The sequence below is a fragment of the Equus caballus genome, chromosome 22 (genome assembly GCF_041296265.1).
Source record: "Equus caballus isolate H_3958 breed thoroughbred chromosome 22, TB-T2T, whole genome shotgun sequence".
NCBI classification, from domain to species: Eukaryota; Metazoa; Chordata; class Mammalia; order Perissodactyla; family Equidae; genus Equus; species Equus caballus.
Genome location: NC_091705.1, coordinates 38,632,300 through 38,658,806, shown reverse-complemented (window position 1 = coordinate 38,658,806; position 26,507 = coordinate 38,632,300). Strand labels below are relative to the sequence as shown.

General features: G+C 50.8%; 1 protein-coding gene across 1 annotated transcript; it reads right to left on the bottom strand.

Annotated features, from left to right (window-relative positions):
- Positions 1 to 1,256: 1,256 nt before the first annotated feature.
- Positions 1,257 to 19,142, bottom strand: LOC106782425 (somatomedin-B and thrombospondin type-1 domain-containing protein-like). Its single transcript, XM_023626719.2, has 5 exons — positions 18,847 to 19,142; positions 10,481 to 10,675; positions 7,734 to 7,812; positions 5,208 to 5,384; positions 1,257 to 1,727 (listed from the first exon to the last, which is right to left on the bottom strand). Exons 1-5 carry the CDS (start codon positions 19,088 to 19,090, stop codon positions 1,610 to 1,612), a joined length of 813 nt encoding a protein of 270 aa, XP_023482487.1. The 5' UTR covers positions 19,091 to 19,142; the 3' UTR covers positions 1,257 to 1,609.
- Positions 19,143 to 26,507: the final 7,365 nt, after the last annotated feature.

Genomic DNA, 26,507 nt, shown 5'->3' with positions numbered 1-26,507 from the left:
TTTAGGAAGGAGCACTGAGTAACAGCAACACGTGGGCCAGTTCCTGCCCAGCCCCACGGACAGCTGAAAGACACAGCCCGCCCCCCGCCCCCACCACCACTCCATCCTCGGAGCGCCTGGGTCCAAACACGGGAGAGCTGGGCCAGCACACTCCGATCGAGGGGCGGGGGTGAGCCACAACTCCCCCCAGAATTCTCCCTCCGTTCCACCGGAGCTTCCCGAAGCGGGACCATAGGTGGGACGGTTTTACACAAACCCAGGATGTGGCATTAAATAACTGATGCCAGTACACGCTACAAGATGGATGACCCGTGAAGACATTATGCTAAGTGAAAGAAGCCAGACACAAAAGACCGTTTGTAAGATCCCATTTCTGTGAAACGTCCAGGATGGAAAATCCACAGAACGAGAAAGTAGATTTGTGAGTGGTTGCTTAGGGTTGGAGGGGTCTGACGAGTGGGGAGAAACTGCTAACGGGTACGAGATTTCTTTTAGGGGGGACAAAAATGGTCTAAACTTAGGCGTTCGCATGGTTACACAATCCTGTGGACATAAAGAAAGGACTGGATGGTACACTTTAAATGCGTGAATGCGTGTACGCGAATTTTATTTCGATAAAGGTATTAAAAAATGTATTAATAATATTTGACTCCCAGGGGAAAAGAACACCCCCTTTCAAGTCTCTTGTAATTCTAACCTGTCAAGGAGCGAGTCTCCATTAGGCACCGTCTCTCCACCGCGTGCTAATTTCTTGTTTGAACAAGGACAGCGCGGGCTTCATGCTCAGCTCCCAAGCCACACTTGTTTGGTTTCCATCGCATTCAATTTTCTGATTGCCTTCTAATGATGGCAGCTGGTCATTCATCTCTTCGTTCCTTTATTCATTCAACAAATATTTATTGAGCATTATTGCATGTTCTAGGCACAGGGGACACAGCAAGGAACAAGACAGACCAAAATCCTGCCCTCATGGAGCTGATGTACTAGCGCAGGGAATTTCAGCAGTAGACGTAACTCTGCCCTCACTAGCTGTGTGACCTCGGGCAAATGGCTTAACTTCTCTGTGCTTCAATGTCCTCACATGTAAGATAGGGACAATAATTGCACCCAACTCAGGATCCGATGAGTCAACATGTATAATGGCCAGGACGGTACTTGGCATGCGGTAGGTACTTAATAAATATTTGTTTTATTTATCTTCATTTCTATTTATTATAAAACATTTCCTCTTTAAACACAAATACTTAAGAATAAGATTCCTTTTAAAATAAATTTATTTAAGTAAAAAAAGGGGGAGAGTGGAGAGTCAACAGAAGGAGGTGTGCAGACAGGGAGAACAGAGGAAAAGCCACAAGGGGGTTCAGGAGATGAAATCGGGGTGCCCTGAGCTAGAGGGACTGTGAGTAAGGCTATGACTCAGCTGGCACCGGGCGGAACGCAGAGCTATTCTCAGTGTCGGTGGAAGGCCGTAAGGACAAGGCTGTCCCTCCATCTCCCATCTGCAGACCTCTCCCCTCCCTCGTCCTGCGGGACCCTGAGACCCCGCTTCTCACTGCCAGCCAGGGAGGCTTCCGAGAGAGGAGGTCTGCACAGCGGGGGCCCGCGGCTCCTAGATGAAGACGAGGCTGTGGACCTCGGGGCAGGAGCAGTCCCGGGGCCGCCCCAGCCTCTCCCAGGTCCCTCGGCACCGGGGGTGGCCGGCCGCCTGCCACAGCAACAGCTGGTTCCTGCAAGAGACGGGGCTGCCTCAGTCACATTAGGACTCTCCTGGGCTCCAGGGCCGTTGGCCTTTGTGGGCCTCTTCCTCCACGCAAAAAATATTTTAAATCCCAGTTTATGACTGCCTTGTCTAGAGACGAATATTCCAGGCTGGATTCATTATTCAATTTTCATTATTACATCTTTTCGTCTTCTGATTTTAAAAGAAATTAAAATTTAAAATTTTTCGTGGGTCCTAGAAGTGCGTAGACCCTGGGCCCTGCGTCTACCGAGGGAAACGAAGATGTGCCTGATGGAGAAGTTGGCCCTGAGCTAGCCCCAGGGAGCCGACCCCAGAGGCCACATGGGGCAGTCCAGGCTCAGCTCTTAGGGTCTGGTGAGGCAGTGCTCTTACATGCTTGCTAGGAAAACCAGGCTAGTTGCTAAACCTCCCTGTGTCCCTCTGCCTCCTCTGTTGGGAGGCGACACAGTGCCATGGTTAAGAGCACAGGCTCTGAAATCAGTTGATGACCCAGCTCCTAGGAGCCGCCTTCTCCTCAAAAGGAAGCAGAAATATCCACCACCTGCGCCTTTCTAAAGGAGAGGGTCCAACGAGATACGTGTGCAGAGAAAATAGAAATGAGCATGATACTAATGGCTGACCATTTCGGCACCAAGAATGAACCAGCTGATGCTACAAGGCAGGCACGCGCACGAACCTTCAAACTTCACGACGAGCCAAAGAAGTCGGATTCCAAAGCACGCATCGTGTGATTTCATTTATGTAACATTTGAAAAAAAGCAAAAGTAAATTATAGAGCTCAGGGATCCAGAAGGAAAACTGGACAAGGGGTCACCGCAGAATTCAGGACGGTGGCTTCCTTTATGGGGGGTGGGCTGTGGTTAGGAGGGGGCCCAGGGGAGGACAGGAAGCTAGTCAGGCTCTACTCCTTGCCTGGGTGTGACTAACCAGGTATGCCTCCCTTCCAAACATTTGTTAACCTGCTCATATGTGTTCTAGCCAATTCTCTGTAGGTCTAATTCAAATCTTTAAGAAACACAAAATAATAACAATAGTAAGTAACCCTGATTGAGTGCCTATTATGTGCCAGGCCCTGTTCTAAGCTTGTGAGGCCTGAATGAGAACTCACATGTAAAGCACCTACTTGGTGCCCAGCACACAGTAGGTGCACGACTATGGCAGGTGTTCCTTCTTCTTGTCCCAAACTCAGAGACACTTCTCAGGCTAAACAAACCCTCCGAAAATCCCCAACTGGCACAACTGACAGGTCGATCCCTCCCCAGTCGGGCCCTTTGCACACTGCCCTGGCCAGCTGCCCGGGGAAAGAATCCAGCTGACAGCTCGTCTCCATCCTCGCTTTGATCCTCCGCCTCTGCCCAGTCCTGCCTGGTGAGCTCATGCCCCGATCAGCCCTTCCACCACCTGTTCGGTGAGCCTGGCCCCGGGGAGGGTGGGAGCAGGGGAGATGCCCCTCTCTGGCACGGCCCTGCTCTGCTTTCCGTTCCTGCCCAAACCTGGTGGAGTCAGGGGTTCCTGCGAATTTCACCTCAGCCTCACCAAAGTGCCATGGTCTTCACTTGGGAGGATTTGCATCCCAAAAGAGAAATGTGGGATTAATCAGAGTCTTAGAACTAGAAAAGCTTATCCAAAAATGGATATATAAACTGAGGTTCTAAGACGTAAGCTTCTAGCCCAAAGAATGAACCTCTAATGGTAGGATCTCAGGTCTAGGACAGGTAAGTAGGAGAGACACTGGGGCAGAGGGCAGAAGGGCCTCCTTAGAGTGTGATAATATTGTCTGCCATCTATTTATTGGACACCTGCTATGTGCCAGGTCCATCACATCTACTGTGTCTCATTTTCACAAAGTACCTATTATCATACCCATTTCATAGGTTAGACACGACAGTGGCAGCTTTCACTTCCGAGCATCCATCAGAGGCCAGGTGCTGTGCGAAGGGCTCAGGATCCTCCCCACAGTCAGAGTGGTGGGGACTATCAGGGTCAGGGGGTGGGCTTGCCCAACGTCACACAGCTTGGAAGGCGCATAGGTGGGGTTTGAACCCGGATCTGTGCAGTTCCGATGCCTCTCGTTCAGACACGTGTCCCTAACACGCATCTGGCGTCAGCCCTGGGTTTGCAATGAGCGGGGCTGCTCCATTTCAAGAGGAAGGAAATCAACACCTTGAGAAATGAGAGAAGAACTGGAGACCCCAGAGAGCTCTCATTCCACCAGTACTGTCCCTGCGCTGGGAAAGCGCCGTCAGTGGGAAACGGTCTTGTCTAGTCTCCAGAGCTTGGCTCAGGGGTCTGAGTGGTTTTGGTTCAAATTCCACTTCTGTCACTTGCTAGATGTGTGACCTTGGGCACCTCTGCATCTCAGTCTCCTCATCTGGAAAGCAAAGATCCCAAAAGCATCCACTATGGGTTCTTGGAATGTTTCAACGGCATACTGTGTGTCAACGTGTCCTCACCTCCTTCCACGCTCCCCCTTGCTCACTCCACTCCGGCCACAATGGCGGCATGCTCCCACCTCAGGGCCTTTGCACTTGCTGTTCCCTCTGCCTGGAATGCCCTTCCCCCAGACATCCACATGGCTCCCTCCCGCATTTCCTTCAGATCTCTATTCAAATGTCACCTCCTTAGTGTCACTTTCCTTGAAAAATAACAACCCCAGAACTTCCCTCTCATTCTGCTTTCTTTCCCTGACATTTATCTCCCGTCTGACAAGTTACAGATTTATTTGTCTAACGTCTGTCTCCTCACAGCAGAATGTCATCTCCAGAAGGGCAGGGGCCACATCTGCTTTATTCACTGCGTCTCCCCAGTGCCCAAAACATTGCCTGGCACATGCTCAATAGTATGTGCTCAACAAATATTTATTGAATGAATGAATACAAAGAACTTAAAATAGTCGGTACATAGTAAGCACTCAATAAATGTTAGCTACTGTTACATTTAGTATGCTAAGTGCTTTCTGAGTCTAGGGAGCCGATGTAAGCCAAATCTGGGTTAAATCCTGCTGTGTGACCTTGACTAAGTCACACTGCCTCTCTGAGCCTCAGGTCCCCCATCTATAAAATGAGAGTAACCAAACTTGACTTATTCAGGGAATTGTGAGGATTTTATGACAATACCAGCTCCCTTTTCTTGAGTTCTTTCTGGATGCCAGGAGCTATGCTAAGTCCTCGACTTGCACGATCTTCCTTAACCTTCACCATCGCTCCCTGGGGAGGTCCTCTTCTTATCTGCATTTTCAGATGAGGAAACTGGGGTTCAGAGAGGTTATGAGATTGCCCAAGTTCACACAGCTGGAAGCGGCAGGAGCTGCTCCTCCTCAGACACTGGGCTCAGGACCTCCCTGGGCCCCGCCTGACCAGGGAGCAGCATCCAGCATCTCGCTCCTGCAGCACCTTCATCTCTCAGGTAGCAGAGAAGCCCCAGGCTCTCCAGTCACACCTCCCTAGGCCCCAGGCCCTCTGCTTACCCTTCGGCCCCACCGCCATCCCCGTAGCAGCGCCGGCTCCTGGCGTCCTGGGCAGGCCACTCACACCTCACACACACCGTGTGGCCCTGGGTCAGATACCTTGTCCACCGGGCATGGGGTGCCCTCACCTGTTGGCAGCTCCCGGGAATGGGCCCCAGCCGGAACTGGACACAGTACCTGCAGCCACACAGGGAGACACCACCCGGCGCACCTGTGAGCATTTATGGAGCACCTGCTGTACACCTAGGCCTGTGTAGGTCCAGCTTGGTACTATTTCCCTCCGACACAGAGCCCTTTCGGGCAACTCCATCTGCATCAACGGGTTGCATCCAGCAGGAGACGCGGCTCCTGCTTCTTTAAGTGACTCTCATTGCGGGTTCCCATGCGTCAGGCCCTCTCCTCAGCACCACATCCAAAAGGCGACACAGGTTAGTTCTCATCCGTCTGCCCTACAAGGTCAGCCTCTGCAAAGGCAGGAACTGTTTCGTTCTGTTCACTGTTGTAGCCAACTCCTAGAACAGTACCTGGTTCCATAAGAATTTGCTGAATGAACCATTTGGTCCAATGGGATGGGCAAACCCCGCGAGGTAGGTGTAGCCCCAGTTTACAGAATAGGAAACTGAGGATCAGAGAGAGAGACAACTTGCCCAATAATAAGCTAATAAGTGGTGATGCCACCTAAACCCAAAAAGCCTCAACAAGCACACCACTGCATTTCATAAAAGATCCTGTTTCGTAGAAAAGATTCGCCACGGGAATTATTTAAAAGGGAAGCTCCCCATTCCGGGCTATCTGAAATAAGACCCAATTTGCCAAAATTTTACTCCTACCCAACTTTTTCTACAAGTCACAGTAAATGGGCCCCCCCTGCTGGAGGAGACGCAGCTTGTCAAGGCCTCGGGGTGACTCCATGTGGGGCTGGGGCCCTCTGGTGGCGGCAGCTTCTGGGAGGCCTCAGGAAAGCCAGTTTTCTTCTAGGACGGCCCAAGACCTGTCCTCAGCCCCTTCCTCCTGGAGCCACCCCCAGAACTCCTCCGGAATCTGTCCCTTACCGGAAGCCTGTGAAAAATGGAACTTTTCTCTTCCCAACACACCTTCTCTGCCCCGTTTGGTGTTTCATCTGGGCAGCTCTTGCCCTCCCCTACGTGGTCTCGGAGGGGCATTCCATCAAGGCAGCTGGTCCTGGCTCCCCACACCTGCCACCAGAGTGGGCAGATGACTGAAGGTGACCGATCAGAGTGCCCATCCTCCAGACGATGGTGACTGCTTCAGGGATGGGCCTGGGACCCTAGCAGACCGATCAGGGTCTCCTCCCGAAATGACACATGGAGACCGGGAGGAAGGACCCTCCGCTGGAGGGGCTACGCTGGGAGGCCGTGGGAAGGCTGGTGGTCATCTTGGCCACTGTAAGGATAGAGGCTGGCTGCTTGAGAAGGAAGTCAATATATGGCGCGAGGGAGAGAACGAGAGAGGAGAGCAAGTACCAACCGCGTTATGTGACCTCTTGGCTTCAGCCATGCTCACAGTAATTCTATTTCAGAACTTCCTTTGCAGTTATGTAAACCAGTAATTCTTCTCACTCGAGCCCGTTTGAGCTGAGTTTCTGTCACTTGCAATGAAAAGAATCCTAACTAGTACACCCCGCCTCCCCGTCTCCACTGCCACTGCCTGAGTTCAGACCCTATTCTTTCAGTCGCAGCAGCCCCGCCTCCCCCTACTGGCCTCCCTGATTCCCTCCTGGCCTCTCTGCAATCGATCCTCCAAACGGCATCCAAAGGGATCCTGTGAAAACCTAAGGGAGATCATGTCACTCCTTTGCTCAAAACGCTCCCGTGTCTCCCATTTCACGCAGGTGCCCAAATTCCCACCACAGCCTATAGGCACTATGAGATCTGATCCCTCCCCCCAATATATTTCTGACCTTATTTCCCACTCTCTCACTTTCCCTACACTCCAGCCACACAAGGTCCTGCTAATCCTTGAACACACTAGGCATGCCCTGCCTCAGGACCTTTGTACATGCTGGTCCCTCTTCCAGACCTGCTTTTCCCCCAGATAGCCTCCTCCTAAGATAGATCTCAGTTCAAAGGTCAAGTGAGGACGTCCCTGGCACCCTCACCCTCTTCCCTGATATATTTTTCTCCACAGCACTTGGCATCATCTGACACGCTATTTATTTTTTTTATAGTCTGTCTCCTCCGATTAGACAGTCCACTCCACGAGGACAAGTATTTCTGTCTCTTTTGTTCCTCGCTGTAGCCTCAAGGTCTGGCACAGTGCCTGTCATATAATGAGCACTCAGTGAATGTTGAGTGAATGAATGAAGGGAGGAAGGAATGAAGGTGAATGGAGACCAATGATCAAGGCCTTCAAAAATCCATGTTAATTGAGCTTACAGACGTAACCGGACAAGAAATGAGGAGATAGTGAAGCTATCGAAGTGAGAGAGAGACGTGATGAAAGTTTAATCTGAAGAAAATATTCACAAACTTTAGTTTGACTTTGCGTTTATTGGCTTCCACTTACCCTGCTGTCTCCCGCTCCTTGGGGACACCTTGCTTTTTCCGCTCTTTCCCGTAGCTGCCTGTGGTTATCAGAGCAGGGACTGTGGGCCCAGGAGAAAACAGAGTTAGGTAGGCGAGCACCCACCAGGCACAGACACCATGGGAAGCAGGGTTAGGTACTCCTGGTGGCCGGGGCTCATATATGGCAGTCCTAAGGAGACTGTGGGACCTTGTAACTGGGGAGTGGTCCCCACTGGGACCCTTAATGCAATGCTGGAGGCAGGGTCGTATTTCTCTCCGGGACTCAGAGCCTAGCACAGTGGGTTGCATAGTGGGTCTCAATAAAAGTTTTTCAAATGAATGATTTTGATGAATGAATAAGTGAGTGAGTAAAAAAGGGTAGATAAAAGAGTTGACTGTATGGATGGATGGATAGATGGATGGATGGATGGACGGCCAAAATGATGAAAGAAAGAAAGGAAGAATGGATGGATGATGGGTAAATAAATGGAAGATGGGAGGATAGAAGAAAAGAGAGACAGAGATGTCTGACAGAAGAGATGATGGATGGCAGGAAGGATGGATGGAGAGATGACAGGAGGATGGAGAGATCAATGGATAAAAAAACAGATGAATGGAAAAGCGGATGGATGGATGAATGAATAGGTGGGAAGACATAAAGATGGAAAAAGGAAGTAGAGAGGGATGGATGGATAAATAAATTAATAAAATTATTTTGTTGGGCCAGCTTCCAAGTCTCTTCTTTCCTAGAGCAGACGGAGGAAGAGAACTGAGAGTGAGTCCACAAGAGGCTGGTGATACCTTAGGAAAATGAAAAAGCCAAAGGAAGTCCCTCCCCGTCCCTATTCCCTGAGTGATGGAGTTGAATCAAAGGTTGGGTGTTGAACGAATGCTGTGGCCTCAAGGAAGGTCATTCCAGCATCCCAGGCCCCTCTCTCTGCGGCTGCCCTAGAGACAGGACTTGGTCTTTGCCATATACTCTTAACACACAATTTCCCTTCCCTCCTCTCTTCCAGCACCCATGGTGCTTCTTTTGGTGCAGTCTACAGCAGGGAGGAGAGGCCCAGAGAAGCCCAGGTTCTAGTGCCAGCTCCCCCTCCTATCTCTGAGTGGTCTTGGTCAAGTTACTGCACCTCTCTGAGCCTCAGTCTCCTCCTCAGCAAAATGGGGACGATACCAGAACCTACATCATAGAGTTACTGTCAGAGCTAAATAAGATGATCTACAATGAGTCATGTGTCTTGGGCAAGTTTCGTGCCTTCCTGAGCCTTGGTTTTCCCCTCTGTAAATGAGAATAGGAACATTGGCCTCACAGAGTCAAGTAATGTGGCAAAGAGCTGGCACATGGTAGGGCAGTCAGGAAAATCCTCCTGGGGAAAAGTGGCATCTATGCAGGAAATGATGAACCAGGCAAGGTGAGGCAGGGCAGAGGGGCAACAATTTCCGGGCACTGCCACTTCATCACCCCAGTGCCACCACCTGGTGCAGCCACTGTCCTCTCTCACCTGCCCCACTGCAGTAGCCTCTTCCCTGGTCCCCCTGCTGCCCTCTGACCCCTTTCATCAGCTGTCCCCACAGTGGTCAGAATGACCCTTTAAAACACAGGCCGGGCTGGTAGCGCAGCAGTTAAGTGCACATGTTCTGTTTCAGCGGCCCGGGGTTCGTCAGTTTGGATCCCAGGTGTGGACATGGCACCACTTGGCAAGCCATGCTGTGGTAGGCATCCCACATATAAAGTAGAGGAAAATGGGCATGGATGTTAGCTCAGGGCCAGTCTTCCTCAGCAAAAAGAGGAGGATTGGCAGCAGTTAGCTCAGGGCTAATCTTCCTCAAAATAAATTAATTAATTAATTAATTAATTAATTAAAACACAGGCAGAAGGAAGAAGCAGATGAGACCGGAGGAGGCAAGAGCCCGCGCTCATGGCCAGAGGAGGAGACTGGGTTCCCGGAGCACCAGGTGGCCCCTGGAGAATTTAATCAGGAAGGTGGCACCACGGTAAGATTCCTGTTGTAGGATGACCTACCCTCCCCGCCAGGCGGTGGCATGGGGAGAGTGGAAGGGGACAGTTTAACCCTGCAGCCTGCCATTCTAGCCCTTCTGGAAAACCGCTTCACACAGTTGGTAAACTTCTTCAGCTGTAAAATGAGCGTCACCTGTTTTTCATAGTGATACAAAACCCCTTTGCCAGGGTGTGCAATGTAGTGGGCCTCCCTTGTCTTGCCCGCCCTGCAACCATTCTCCCCAATCTCCCTCTGGAGAACACCCCTCCCCTACTCTCATTCAGATGGGGCTGACCCTTCCCCCACCCCCACCAGATTCAAAGGGAGAGCCAGCCTGAGAAGGAGGCCAACTCAGAGGTAAACAGAGCTGAGAGATTCCTAGCAACACTGCTTGAGGCCCTGGATCCAGCCATGCCTGAATGTAGCCCCAGGAATTTTAGTTACATGAGCCACATATTTGGGCTCTGATGAGTTCAAGTTGGGTTTCCCATCATCTGCATTCAAACCAAGTCCCGGCTGATTCACATTGAGAGATGAGTAGAAAGAGAGATCCCCTCTCTTTCCTCTGAGATCCCCAGAGGAAGTCAGAGCTTCTTACCTCATTCACAAGGTGAGGAGTGGGGACCAGAGCAAAGGAAGGCAGAGTCCCACCCCAACCTCAGACCCTCCCCAGGAACTCGTGGAGGGCCTTGCCGTCCAGCCAGGCTGTTCCCACTGACAGCCGCCCCCAGCCGCCCCTACTCACGCAAGGACTGTTGGCACTCCACTCCTGGGTGGCTCCAGTACTCCACACAGCCAGCCCGCTCCTCCAGCGGGGGGCAGGGGGCACCCCCGTTCCTTGGTTCCTGCAGGACATGCCTCTGGCGGACACGGTAAGAGACCTGGCAGGGCTTGACACAGCGACTCCAGCCACTCCACTTTGCCACAGCGCAGGGGACCGCTGGAAGAGAAGGCGGCATCTCCAAGGGCAACTTCTACGCAGTTGGGCTGGCCAGCGACCAGGGCTGCACCTTCCCCACGAACCAAACCCCCAAAAACACCGCAATGAGAGCCAGAACACTTACAGACCTGAGCCCACGCCTTCGGTGAAAGCTTCTCCACGACAACTGTTTGCACATCGACCTCAACTTAGAATCCCACGGTTTATTGATCCATCCTCCTAGCAATGGTCATTTAGGTTGTTTGCATCACTTGTTCCTTCAATAAACACTTCCTAAGTGCTAATGGCAACTCATTTAACCTCACTGTGCCTCAGTTTCTTCTGCTGTCAAATGGGAATAAGAACAGTATTCACCTGATAGGGCGACTTTGAGGGTTCAACCAGATGTGACATAAAGCATTTGCTCCCGGCACAGAGCAAGTGCCCCGCGAACACTGGCTCTTCCTCTGCAGCAGTGAAACGAACCACAGCTACACCACCACCAACAGGGGGTGGAAGGAAGCCTCTTGCAGAAGCTATTTCTGGTGTGATACTATTTACACACAGTTTTAAAATCTGCAAAACAGTGCTATATTGTGTCTAAGAATCCACACAGGTATTATATAAATATATGATACTATAGATATTTAAGTATATATATATATACACACACACACACACACACACACACACTAAGTACATATTTACGAGTCAATCCTCACTATTTGCTGATTCTGTATTTACGAATTTGTCTATTTGCTAAAATTTATTTGTAACCCCAAAATCAATACTTGAGAGCTCTTTGTAGTCATTCACAGACATACACAGAACAGCAAAAATTTTGAGTCACGCAAAGGGCGCCTTCACAGCCAAGGTCAACCAAGGCGCTGATCCGCCTCCTCAGATGGAGGCGGCAGGTGGCCATGTGGAGTCGTGCAAGCAGGGCTGGCTCTGGGGCCAGAGGGACGGGGTTTGAATCTCAGCTCTGGCATCTGTTAGTGGGGCGGCCTCATGCTGGTCACTTACTTCTGGGCCTCATTTTTCTCTTTTGTAAAATAAATAAAATAGAATCTACCAGAATGAGTTGATTTAGGATTTAAGATTATAATCTTTGTCCATATTTCCCCCGGAGATAATGGTTCAGCATTCATCAACGCAGTGTTTTACAGAACAAAACTACTGTGCATGATGAGAACTGACTGGGTATATTGATATATATAAATGCATGGGAATTAAAATGCCAATTTCAGCACAGTGGTTACCTCTGAGAGAGGGAAGGAGGGCCACTGGGGAGGGGAATACAGAAGCTCCAGTAGCGCTGGTCAGGCTGGTTTCTTAGCTTCCCAGGAGAGTTTGTTGTATTATTCTCTCTCCATTGGAGCATGTCTGAAATAGTTCATCACATAAAAGAAGGAAGATGCTTGGGGTCCGCGTCCTTGAGACGCTCCGTGTGCTGCCACAGTCGGGGCTCAATGGGTATGTCTTTTCTGATGATGTGGCCTCTGGGACCTTCAGCTTTTTCATCCACCCACAGTCCCAGACCAGGACTGGGCCAAACCAGACAGGGAAGGCGGTCTGGCCGAAACACGGAATCTGCAGACTTCCCCAGGGAGAGAATGTCTGTGGATGTGCCAGCAAGGCTTGACAGTGACACACACACGCGCTCATGCACACACAAGGCGGCTACTACTGTCAGAATGAGTTCGCTCATTCCACACGTGTTTACCAAGCATCTACTGTGAGCCAGGAGACACCGCGGTGAACAGGAAAGTCAAGGTCTGTCCTCAGGAGAAGCACTCACCGGCTATGAGACATGTCCTGTTCAGCTACGTGAAAATGTGAGAACAAGTGTGCATCCTTGAACCGAGCAAATGAGATTACTGTGTTTTAAAAACAGCCAGCCTTGCCTCAGCACCTCAGGAAGTCACACGCTCCTCACACAGATCTCAACTCTTAGCAGAGCTGAAATGCTCAGAGGAGGGAGGGAGGGAGGAAACGAGGAACGACAGCCTAACAATCATCGACTGCTTCCATCACCCACCTAACAACGAGATCAGTTATGTCACTGGTGCTGGACCAGTCATGTGGCCCTCACAGCGACCTTAGGAGGCTGCGTTCTCCAGATGCCTCTGAGCCGTGTGCCCTCCAGGAGGCCCGTGCATCCCAGAGGCTCCCTGGTCCCCCGGCTGCCAGTGAGTTCTGCCAGTGGGGGCACCGCAGGGAGCGCAGCCCAGATGTTCATTGTCCCCGGACCCCCGCCTCAGCCTGTCTCCTCGGTGGGGGACCCTCAGCCATGGATCCTGCTCTCACCAGGCTCCAATAACGCCATTTCCTCCTGCGCCCCCCCCCCCCCATCATTGTGAATAGAGCCCTCATCAAACGTCTTCCATTCAACCCTTCTGGGTGTACCACCGGTCACATGCCGGGCCCCGACTCCAATATGCATTCGCACTATTGTCAAATCCATCTCACAGAGGAGGCAAGTGGAGCCTAAAGGGGGTGGAATATCGGAGGCGAGCCAAGGCGCTGGAGTCAGAAAACCCTGGATTCAAACTGCTGTCTCCCAGGATTGCAGCAATGACAAATGCGGAGCACTGAGTAGATCTCAAATGCCCGAGACAACAGAGGTCTTTATGCATTTACTCCACAACTACTGTGGGCCTACTGTGTGCCAAGCACTGGGCCGGGAGCCAGGATCACAGATGAGCAAAGTAGAAAAGGCCTCTGCCCTCAGGGAGCTGACGTTCCATGGGGGAAACAGACAAAAAACAACACAATATATGATGAAATTTCAACAAGTGACTCGTGCTGAGAAAAAACAAAGCAGAATAAGAGCATCAGGGGTGGGATGATAAGAAACTATTTTAGATGGAGGGGTCAAAGGACATCTGAGGAGGGAAGGAAGGGAGCTGTGCATGTATCTGGGAGGGAAGAGTTCCAGGCAGAGGGAATAGGCAGTGCAAAGGCCCTGAGGCAGGGTCAAGGTTGGATGCTGGAGGGACAGCAAGAAGGCCCGTGTGGCTGGAGCATAACAAGCAGGAAGGAAGGTGGCAGGAGGTAACGTCGGAGAGGGAGGGGACAGTGGCAGCACCCAGGGCTTCGAGGACTCCTGTGAGGGGTTTGGATTTTATTCTAAGCATTCTAAGAAAAGCCATTGCTGCATTGTTCTGAGCAGAGGAGTGACATGATCATATTTAAGGTTGTAGAAGGATGTCCCTAGCTGCTGGGTGGGGTGAGACGGTACCCTGGGAAGTAGTGAGACCAGCAAGACAGCTACTGCAGTGGTCCAGGCCAGAGAGGATAATCTACAGTAGAGGAAGAGCGAGAAGAAATGAGTTTTGGCCATTGGAAGTGTTTGCAGAGTGGCTGGACAACCTGACAGGGAGACTGCAGACCAGATTTGGGCACTGCCTGGGCGGCTGGACCGACAGGGAGCACCAAAGTCCCACCGTGATCCCCTGCCTGCCCTGCCAGGCGGGTGAGAGATTTTGCAGAAAACTAGGCAGATGCCAACCCCACATATATTCTTTGCATGTCACCCGGCATGAGTGAAGTCACCAGGAAGCATGTGCCACCCCCAGGGAACTGTCATCCCACTTCACCTAGGCCTGGGGTCGTGACCTCGGTGCATTCACGGGATTATTCATATCTTGCCAGCCTGCTCCACTAGACAGTCAGCTCCATGGAGGCAGGGTCCTTTCCCTGCTGAATCCCAGCGCCAAGCAAGCGCCTGGCACACAGGGGCCCAGCGAGGATCGAGCCAGTGAACACCGAGGGAGCCCATCTTGCCTCAGCAACAACAAAGGAAATAGGACCACAGGTTGGCGTTGCAGAAGGTACCACCAGATGGCGGTGTTTCCCCAAACAAAAGCCATCCCACCTTTCTCCGGGTAAAGGAGAAATTCCAGCTTATCAGTGTAGCTGAAAAGGGGCGACGGGAGGAGGGTCGGGGGCAGGCGGTTAGGGTTGCTCATCCAGCCCTGGAGACCCAGATAACATCAGGCCAGCTGAGCCTGCTGGAGCCAGACCGAATTTCCCACAGTCCCCTGGATCCTTCTGCCCCTATGCCAACAGGCCCCGGCTTGGAGAGAAATGCCTTTCTGCACGATCCTAACCCCACCTTCCTCTCTGAACCTCATCGTCTGGCCCCCTGACCCTCCATCATCCTCACTGTCTACCAAAAGGATTTTCCTGGAATGCAGCTGCAGCCCGCCAGCTGAAATCCTTTTGCGGTTCCTGTCTCCTATTGAAGTGGTTCATAAAAGGTCTTTTTTGATAGTGGATCGTAGAGACCCCCTCAAGCCTAGTGGCTAAAAATCTAAGAGTTCCTGCAAAACATCCCCAGTCACACCCTCCCTCCTCTTGTTGAAAGTCTCAGCATGCTTTTACTACAAGTTCCCTGAAATGCATGGTCTCCCGCAGCTCAGAAGTGGGCAACTGTCACTTCTGCCCTCCCAGCCCCTGACTCCCTTCTGATAACACCACCTCAGTTTTCTTTTGAGGATCCAATCTTCCCACTCTCAGTCCATGTGGTTTGCACAGGGCTGACCTCACTCTCTCATTCCTGGGATTAGGGCATGTGCCCCAGCCATGGCCAATTGACACATTCCTTCTCCCTAGGCTCAGTGACTGACTAGATCACGGATGAGCATGTAACCCAAACCAGGCCCAGGAAAACCAGCCCTTGGATTTGGACTGGAACAACTTGGGAAAGGATGCTCTCATTCCACTAAGGATGCCAGTTTGGAGCTATGGGGTACTATCTTTGCCACCACTTGGTGACAGCATGCCTTAGAATGAAGCTAACACAAGCAGAGACGAAAGGAGGAAAGAGATAAGAGTCCTGATGACATCCTTGGAGTCCCTGGATCCAACCATGCCTGAAGTGAGAATCCATGGATTATTTTTCACTTACTTGAGCCAATAAATTCCCTTATTAGCTTAAGTCAATAGAAGTTGTCCCACAACCCTAAGAGTACTGACTGGTACAATGAATATCTAAGTGCATAAATGGGGACATTGATCCTTACAGGGCTGAAATGAGAATTAAAGAGTATAAAATAGGGGGCCAGCCAGGTGGCGCAGCAGTTAAGTGCGCATGTTCCTCTTTGGCGGCCCGGGGTTCCCCAGTTGGGATCCCGGGTGTGGACATGGCACCGCTTGGCAAGCCATGCTGTGGTAGGCATCCCACATATAAAGTAGAGGAAGATGGGCATGGATCTTAGCTCAGGGCCAGTCTTCCTCAGCAAAAAAGAGGAGGATTAGCAGCAGATGTTAGCTCAGGGCTGATCTTCCTCAAAAAAAAAAAAAAAATAGAGGAAGATTGGCACAGATGTTAGCTCAAGGACAATATTTCTCACCAAAAAAAAAAAAATAATAATAGAAGAGTATAAAATATCTGAAAATGTTCGGTAAAGAACTTGAAAAATGTGAAGTAACAATGTCCATCCTTTAAGGCCTTGCTAGTCACTCCAGCCCCACCCTCTCCCTTCCTCCACCCCATCCTCACCAACCATTTCCAAGCCCCATCTTGCTCGGATTAAAATTGTTGATTTCTTTCACAGCTACCCCGTCTCCCAAAGACAGATTATAAGCTTGAGGGGGGCCCAGAGCCCCATCTTTCCAGCCCCCACCATGCACAGCTGGGTGCACAGCAGGCGGCCAGCAATTTGATGGAAGGCGGGCAGTGTCAAGAGATTCCCTTCCGCCCCGCTTCCGCTCAGGCGTCCCTCCCACCCTCGACAGCCACACAATATTGCGGTCTGGAGCCAGACTGCTGGGGTGCAAATCCCAGATTCGCTGCTTAATAGCTGTGCAACTCTGAGCAGGCCACTACCTCTGGGCCTCAGTGCCTCAAGTGTAAAATGGGCAGGATAACACTGGCCATTCCATAGGGTTGTTAGGAGGTTTACAGGAGACAATTTAGGTAAGGCCCTTAAAACAGTCCCTCCCCGGCACGTCGTAAGCACTCAGTAAACGCTGGGGGTTTCTTAGTCATCCTCAGTATGTCCCTCCACCACAACCAATTAGTAAAGTCAGTCAACTTCATCTAAATCATTCATGAAAAATCATACACTTCTCTCCATCTCTTCCCTGGTAACTGGTCCCCACGTCCCCTGCTCCCCTGGGAGGTAGAAGAGTAAACTTTTCCCCGGTCTATTCACAAGACCTTGGCTCCGCCCAGCCCAGATCCAAGGCCTGCTGCCTTTTGACACCTTCCCAAAGGAGCGAAACAAAGAGGGAGGTCAGGCGTTGAGGCTCCTGGGCCCATCAGCCCAAGCTCTTTACACAACCCTGCAAAACGCTGGGGAGCTGAATAACATCGCGAGATTCTGAGGGCGAGGGTCAGACCTCAGGCGGTGGGAATCTATCCCTGATCCCTCTGCCGGGCCCCTTCCTGGGCTCCCAGTCCAGGCTGTGGGAGGGGAGCCCCGGCGGGTGCAGCCCCACACTCTGAGCGACTCCAGCCGCAGGCGCTCTGTGCGGAAAGCAGAGTAGGAAAGTGTTCCCAAGACAGTCCTTCCGCAAGTCTAACCTGGAGGAGTTTCATTTGCTGCGATTTGGGAAGACATCACACCCAAAATTCCTTTTTCCTCTCACTGCTGCCTGAATTTCCGCCAGTGGCCACTCAAACTTGTGGGAAGCAGCCCGGGCCTAGAAGACCCAGGATCAGACCCAGGTCTAACGCCTGCTGGGTCCCCTGGGCTGGCCAAAGCACCCCCTTGTCTGCGCGGTGCCTTCCTCATCTGCTGAATGGGGACGTTATTATATACCAGATCCCCAGCGCTCCTGGGCACAGAGCAGCTCGGTGCCCAATAAACGGCGGGTCTCTCCAATTGTGGACTTTTGAAAGGTGCCCTCTCTTTTAAATGTAAACTCCTGGAGGAACGCCACTGACGACGTCTCAGGGTACAGAGGGCCCAACCGCCGTCTCTCCTCCCTGACCCAGGGAAGTTGGATCATATCCACTTGACAAGGTGACAGAATTTAGAGTTTCGTCTCCAGTGGGTGTGAAAAATTTACGCCTGGCATTTACAAAGGACAGAGGCCTCCCCACTAGAGACTCAACAAAAGCTGCCCCTAATTTCAGAGCCCGCTGGACACTGCTCTGCGGGGGGCCTTTCTGGGGAAGGCTTGGACCCTGGTCTGGCGGCCACGGCCGGCCAGCACCGGGACCACAGGTGGCCTTGCCTGCATTCGAATCAGGCCCCGCTGCCTCCGCCCACCTGACCTGGTTTTACCTGCTCCCCGCCCACCCCCTACCCCCCACCCCCCCGCCTTTCCTCCGCCCCTCCCCTCCCGGACACCCAGCCCCGGTCCTCTCTCCTTTCTCTCAGCGTCGCTCCTCTCCGAGTTCCCTCGGCTTCTCAGCTCCCTCTTCATCTGCCCTGGGAACCCCTGGCTGACAATGCAGCGCGTGCGCCCGCGCCTCCCTCACGCCCCTCCAGGCCCCACGCCCTTCCCCCAGCTGGAGCTGCCAGATAAAATACAAGACGCCTAGTTACATTTGAATTTCAGAAAAATAATTCATGATTTTTAATGTAAGTTTGGTCCATGCAATATTTAAACATACTTTTACGAAAAACATTATTGGTCGTTTATCCGAAATTCAAGTTTAACTGGGCATCCTGTGTTTTTATTTGCTAAATCTGGCACCCCACTCGAACCCAAGCGCCCTCTCCTCCCTCGCACCCCTCGAGGCCTCACGGGCCCCTCTGACCGCACACACGTCCCTCCTCCCTCCTTAGCGCGTGGGCGCGCCCCCTCCTCTCCCGCGCCCCTCCACGCCTGCACGCGCCCACTGCCGTTCGGGGCCCCGCGTCCCGCACCCCGGCCTGGCTCCTGCGCCTCTTCCACGAGCCCTCCCACTCTCGCACCGCCCTCCACGTCCCGCGCGCAGTCCTTGCACCTGTTCCTCCCAAACACCCCTCAACTCTCCACGCGCCCCTGTCCATTCCGCCCCCCGAGACTCGCGCGCCCCTGTCCCTGCCACGCGCATCTTTCTCCGCGCGCACCTCCACAGCCCACTCTTCCCCCTGGTGTCCTGCGCGCCCGTGTTCCTCCTTGCTCGCGCGCCTCCGATGCCTAGAACCCACTCCATGGGCGGCTTCCTTCCTTCTTTCCTTCCTTCCTCCCTCCGCCGCACCCCCATACCGTCGCTCCCCTCGGCGCCTCGCGCTCCCGGGGCGCACCTGGGCAGGCCCGCGCGTAGTCCTCGCAGCAGTCCCGCCCCGCCCCGCACGCCTGGTCGCAGAAGCAGCGCGGGGGCCCGCGGGCGGCGCAGGTCGGGTCACGGCCCGGGCAGCAGCGGCCCAGCGCGGCGCAGCCCTGCCCCGACCAGAGAGCACCTAGCGACCCCCGGGCCCGGGACACCGCGGCCACCGCGGCCAGGGCGAGCGCCAGGGGCAGGATCCGCGCCGCGCGGCGCTGGGCCATGACCGGACTCAGGCTGGGGACCGGACGCCGTCGGACACCGACGCCACGCGGCCCGCCCCGTGCTGGGCGGAGGCTCCTGGCCGGACCTCGCCCCAGACCCACCTCCTACCTGTCACGAACTGATATCCACCTGCATTCGTTCCATCCAAACTTTGCACAGCTTGTGGCAGTGAAATAAACCGCAACAGCTTTGCAGGGGTCTCCACTGAGGCGACACAGAGATTCATCAAAGCGATATATTATAATAGATAACAATAGTATATTGTTATAGCGAGAATATCAGTAATAGCCACTGTACCATAATTATAATAGCGATAATACCAACAATAGCTGCCAGTGTTATTAAAATAGTAATAATAGCCATAATAACGGCCATGTAGGGAGCCTGGGAGCGAGGCTGTGTACCAGGCTCCAGCTGCAGCATCAGTACTGCCCAAACCTGAGTCCGTTGGCTACGCCTTCATTTTTCGCTATATCCATACCGCCTTGACCATTATTTCCTGAATATTTTTCTTTAAATGGACTCACTTTTTAAACTTAAAATAATTCATTTGTTAAAAACTGTATCACTCAAGAAGATGAGAAGACCAGCCACAGACTGGGAGAAGATATTTGCAAAAGACACATCTGTGGAAGGACTGTTATCCAAAATTTACAAAGAATTCTTAAAACTGAACACCAAGAAAACAAACAACTTGATTTAAAATTGGGCAAAAGACCTAAACAGACATCCCACGGAACAAGATATACAGATCGCAAATAAGCATAAGAAAAGATGCTCAACATCGTACATCATTAGGAAATTGCAAATTAAAACAACAATGAGATACCACTACACGCCTACTAAAATGGCCAAAATCCCCAAACACTGACAACACCAGATGCTGGTGAGGATGTGGAGCCGCAGGAACTCTCATACATTGCTGGTGGGAATGCAAAATGGTGCAGCCACTTTGAAAGACAGTCTGGTGGTTTCCTACAAAGCTGAATATACTCTTACTGCATGATCCAGCAATGGTGCTCCTTGATATTTACCCAAATGAGTTATTTACCCAAAGGATTTGAAAACTAATGTCCATTTAAAAGCCTGCACACGAATGTTTTAGCAGCTTTATTTATAATTGCCAAAACTTGAAAGCAACCAAGATGTCCTTCAGTAGGTGAATGAATAAATAAACTGTGGTACCTCCAGACAATGGAATATTATTCAGTGCTGAAAAGAAATGAGATGGGGCTGGCCGCGTGGCACAGCGATTAAGTTCTCACGTTCTGCTTCTTGGAGGCCTGGGGTTCACTGGTTCGGATCCCAGGTACGGACGTGGCACCACTTGACAAGCCATGTTGTGGCAGGCGTCCTACATATAAAGTAGAGGAAGATGGGCACGGGTGTTAGCTCATGGCCAGTCTTCCTCGGCAAAAAAGAGGAGGATTGGCAGCAGTTAGCTCAGGGCTAAACTTCCTCAAAAATAAATAAATAAATAAAAAGAAATGAGCTATCAAACCATGAAGAGACATGGCGGAAACTTAAACATGTTGCTAAGTAAAAGAAGCCTGTCTGAAAAGGCTACATACTGTATGATTCCAACTATATGACATTCTGGAAAAGGCAAAACCATGCAGACAGTAAAAGGATCAGTGGCTGCCAGGGGCTGGGGGGAGGGAGGGATGAATAGGCCGAGCACAGAGGATTTTTAGGGCAGGGACTATTCTGTATGATACTGTAATGGGGGATACATGTCATTACTCACTGTCAAAACCCATAGAATGCACACCAGCAAGAGTGAACCTTAATATAAACTACGGGCTCTGGGTGACAATGATGTGTCCATGTAAGTTCATGATTGTAACAAATGTCCCCCTCTAGTGGGGGCTGTTGACAGTGGGGGAGGCTGAGCGTCTGAGGGGGCACGGTTATATGGGAACTCTGTGCTTTCTACTCATTTTTACTGTGAATCTAAAACTGCTCCAAAAAATACAGTCTACTTAAGAAGAAATCACTACCGTAAATGGAAAACCAGTCATATTTCTCATAAATAAACGGAGAAGGATGGAAGGGCAGAAAGACAGAGGACATGCAAGAATACTGTAAGTGAGCTAAATCTTCATGTATTGGAGCAAAAATTAATAGATAATGTCTAAAGCTGATAAATCAACGAATGGCCACATAAGTACATTATTTAGCTCCATGGAAATAACAACTAGAAGAAATAGCTACAAAGGCTAGAGGTGGTTACCATGCCAACTAAGAATATGGAGATCTTCAGCCTCCTAATGAGACATTTCAGGGGCCAGCTGGTGGCATAGTGGTTAAGTTTGTGCGATCCGCTTCGGCGCCCCGGGGTTCACAGGTTGGATCCCAGGCATGGACCTATCACCACTTGTCAAGCCATGCTCTGGCGGCATTCCACAGCAAATGGAGGAAGGTTGGCACAGATGTTAGCTCAGGACCAATCTTCCACACACACAAAGACATTTCAAACGTGACGGTACAGAAATGCCATTCCTTACCAATTAGATAGCAAAGATCAAAATGGTTGATTTTTATTGGAAGAGAACTGAGGAGGGTGTGGAGAAAGGGACACGAGTAGGAAGCTGGTGGACACGTACATCAGTACGATCTCTTTGCAGGACAGTTTGTCAGTACCTACTAAAATGATAAAAGCACGGACCTTTTGACTCCAGGATCCTTACAGGTAGAGGCACACATGTGCGGGAAGACGTGAGGACGAGGTTCTTTGCTGCTTCACTGAAATATCAAAAGGTTGGCATCAACCTCGATGTCTCTCAGTAGGAGCTGGCTAAACCAGTTATGATCCATGCCTACGATGAAATGTTGTGCAGCCTCCGAAAATAAGAGAGCAGGGGTTGATGTCCTGATATGGAAGATCTTCGAGATACAGCGTTAGGTGAAAAAGCAAGGTGCGTAACAGTGTTTGTAGCAAATTACCGTTTCTGTATTATTTTTAAAGGATCTTTATATTACATGCTGACATAGACCTAGCATTTCTCTGGAAGATGTAATTCATTGGTGAGAGTGGTTGCCTTTGAGGAGAGGAGCTGGGTGGTACCTTTGAAATTTTTACCTCATGCCTGTATTACCTATTCAAATAAATTTGAAACAAAAACTTAAGTGATTGCCTCTAGAGAACTGAGTAAGGGGTGGGAAGGGTGGGATGGAATGGTTGCTTTTAATTACATGTATATAATAAAACGTATGTTATCTATGTAACATGTACCATCTATATAAAATATTAATTTACAAATGCTTTAACTACCAAGAAAGAGAAAGAAGAAAATAAAGACAGAGAGAGAGGCAGTCTCTGTTGACGTAAAGGTCAGTAGGGGCCAGCAGCCACTCCTGACCGTGGCGTGCCCCTGAGCAGTCCCCCATGACAAGGACCAGCAGCTTCCCGGAGTCGCCAGCCTCTTTGATCTGGCTTCTCTCCGTCCTGCCAGATGTGAAGTATTCAGGTGTGTGGTGAGCCAGTTCCCAGAAAATCTCCCCTGCTGTCCTTTGTCAGGGCCCTGGGGGCTGTGGGGCCCTTGGCAGATGCACTTCTGTGGTCACAAAGAGTTTATTCTCCTCTTAGCAGAGAGAGACGGACCTATCAGATTGCAGCCAGCTGTCCAGCTGAGGTGGAGTACCCCTCTCCCCATGGGTCTGGGCTGCAGGACATTGTGCTCTGGGTGGGGGCTGGGGGGCTGGTCAGTCTCCCTTCACTGTTCACATCTGCCTCCAGTATCTACTGCTGCATAATGAACCACCCCAGAACTAAGAGGCTTAAAACAATTTATCCGTCGTAGTGCTGTGTGTTGATTGGGCTCAGCTGGGAGGTTCTCGTTTGGGTCTCTCATGCAGTTGCTGTCAGAAAGCAGCTGCTGCTGAGGTCACCTCAAGGCTTGACTGGGCTGGACGTCCAGATGGCCTCTTCACTGACTCGTCTGCTGCCTCAACTGAGATGACCGGAACAACCAGGGACCAGCTGGCCATCTTTTTCTCTCCATGTGGTCTTTCCAAGTGGCTGGCGTGGGCTCCCTCACATCATGGCAGCTCAGAGTAGTTAAGCTTCTTTGATGGCAGTGGGCTCATCCCACAGCAGTGTTCTAAGAGCCAAGGTGGAAGCTGCACGGCATCTTATGACCTAGCCTCAGAAGTCAGGCGTGTCAATTCTGCTACATTCTATTGGTTACGCAGGGCCAGGCCCCAGTGAAAGTGGGAGGGGCTGCACAAGAGTGTGAATAACAGAGTGTGTGGTTCTTAATGGGCCATCTTTGGAGGCCCAGCTGTTACAACATTGTGTGCCATTTAACACTTTTTTCTCTTTGTTCTCCTCCTACCTCACCTTCTTAGTCTCTTTGAGTGGTTCTTCCTCATTTTCTGTCTTCAAATTAATCCAGTGCCCCAAAACTCAGGCCTGGGCCTCTTCTCTGTCTACCCTCCCTCCCTTAATAATCTCATCGGGTCTCCTAGCTCTAGACACTTATAAGCTGACAACTCCTAAATTTACATCTCCAGCCTGCACCTCCTCTGAAGTCTAGACTCCGCTCTCCAACTGTCTACTCCACATCTCTGCTCGGATGTCTCACAGGGACCTCAACATGAGCAGCTCTAACACCACCTTCACCCCCTGCTCCCAGACACTTCACAAAAGAATATATGTGAATCACCAATAATTACACATAAAAAGATACAGAGTATCATTATCCATTAGGGAAATGCAAGTTAAAAATCACAATGAGATACCACTATACATCCATAAGAATGTCTAAAATTAGAAAGACTGATCGTAACAAGTGTTGGCGAGGATGTGGAGCACATGGAACTCACACACTGCTGGAGGAATACAAAATGTGGTAAATCACTTTAGGAAACACTTTGGTAATTTCTTGAAAAGTTAAACACGTACCTACCATATGATATGACCCAGCCATTCCCCTCCTAGACATTTACCCGAAAACCTAAAACATTTGTCCACACAAAGACTGGTACACAAATGTTCAGAGCAGTTTTATTTGTAATCATCAAAAACTGGGAACAACCTAAAAAGCCATCAAAAGATGAATGGATAAACAAGTTGTGGTGCATCTGTGCAATGGGGTACTACTCGGCAATGAAAGGGACGAGTTATTGATACCCACAACATGGATGGATCTCAGAACCATTATGCTGAGTAAAAGAAGCCAGCCCCCCCCCCCCAAAAACTGTGGACATATTGTATGACCCCCTTTATATACATTCTAGAAAACGCAAACTAATTTACAGTGATGGAAGTAGGTCAGTGGTGGAGGGGAGGTGGGGGGTGATTGCAAAAGGATGGATGATGGATTTGGGGTTGAGAGATATGTTTACTGTCTTAAGGGTGGTGAGAGTAAACTAATCAAATTATACACTTTAAATATGTGCCATATAGTGTACTTCAATTATACCTCAATAAAGTTGGAAAAAATTGAATAAAAAAGAACAAAAGAAAAGACATATGTTTGGAAGAATACACAGCAAACAGTTAACAATAGTTACCTTCAGGGAATGGGGAGGGGCCGAGAACTAACACTTGTTACCTTACATGCAGCTTTCTAGTCTAAGTTGTTTACAACAAGTATATGTTAATCCTAAGTTTAAGAAAAAGAGCAATATATTTTTTGCCCCCAAGCCTCAGGAGCTCTGTCACATGCCCCAAAATGGACCAGGTCGTTCTGCCAAACAAAAAACACCTCCTGGATTTGAGCCAAGGGTTTCTGGGGGCAAATTCCCATCCGGAGACAATGAAAACCGTGCTTCCTCAGAACAGGGACTTTATTTACAACTTATATCTGCATTCCGGACTGGGCCCCGCACGGGATGATTGCCCAGGAAGATAATGGAGTCATTAATCTCTGCCCAAGACTGGGCTCCTCCTGCCAACTTCCCATCTGGGTGATTAAACTAGCTGGCAGCCCCACGTCAGTCTCCACGGCGTCTGCGGGGCAGAGGGACAAGGCACCTCTGGGCGCCGCACTTGGCTTCTCCAGAGGGGCAGCTTCCTGGGTGACTTTAGGACAAGGAAGCTGAACCCCGGTCTTGACTTGGCCATGCCGGGACTCAGGCTAACATGGGCTCCTTGACATGTCGGGGGTGGGAACAGCCGTCTGAGCTTCTGCGTTTCTGTGCTTGCCCATATGTGTGCTTCCGTTTTTCCTAAACTCACCCTAAACCTTTTTCCTTGAACACCACAGGAGGTGGCTACCCCACAACTAGTTCACCTCTCCCCCAACTTTCTTCCCTCCTCAGTAACAGCACCCAGATGCTCCGGGGGAGGGCCGCCTCGCCCTGCCCCTGGACCCAGAAGGCAAATCTTGCTTCGGCTTGGCCCTCACGACTCAGAGCCTGGTCCAGCATCGGCGTCACCCGGGAGCTTGTTGGAAATGCAGAATCCGAGGCCCCACCCAGACTTACTGAACCAGAATCTTCATTTGAACAAGATCTCTGGTGATTTGAACACATTAGTTCTCAAACCTGGCTGAACATCAGAAGCACCCGAGGGAGTTTTAATAATACGGATGCCCGGGGCTTCCACTGCGATTTTGATTCCACTGATCTGGAACAGGATCTGGACGCCGGTATTTTTTACGATATAACATACGTTTAGTAAAGTGCACTAACTTAAAATGGATAGCTTGGTATTTTTTACACACGTGTACACCCATGTAACCATGACCCAGATAACGACATAGGACATTTCCAGAAGCCCAGAAAGTTCCTTCTTGGCCCTTCAAGGTAGGATGATGAACTGTTCCGATTCGGCCAAGACCGAGGGGTTTTCCGGGACATGCGACTTTCAGTACTAAAACTGAGAAAGACTCGGGCAAACCAGGACAAGCTGGTCACACTGCTTCAAGGTCTATACTCCAGCCCACCTCCAGAGGGAACCACTATTCTGATGTCCAGCTAGTGGTACTTTTAAGAGTTGCACAGATGACTCTCATGAGCAGCCAGGGCCAACTCAGTGTTGGAGCAGAATGACCTGGAGGCCTTGTGAAAATATTGCTGGGCTGCACCCCTAGACTTGCTGATTCAGGAGGTCTGGGGTGGAGCCCAAGAATTTGTGAGTTTAACAGGTCTCCTAGGTGACGCTGATGCAGCTGGTCCAGCACCTCACTTTGAGAACTACAGATCTAAGCCAATCACAGTCTTTCTACTCCCCTTGCCACTGAATGGCTTAGGCTTGAGCACGTGATGCACTTCTGACCAATGAGACATAAGGAGAAGCATTCCAGTAAAGCCTATTAAAATAGTACCCACCCCCGAAGTGTGCGCATCAGCAGCCCTCGGGGTGGGGAGAGGATCCTGGGAAAGATTTTCTCGCTGATAGAGATGATGGGAGGGGGTGCTCTCTTCTTCCTTCGAAAGTGCAGTAGTGTCTGGGTGTGGCCCCTGGAG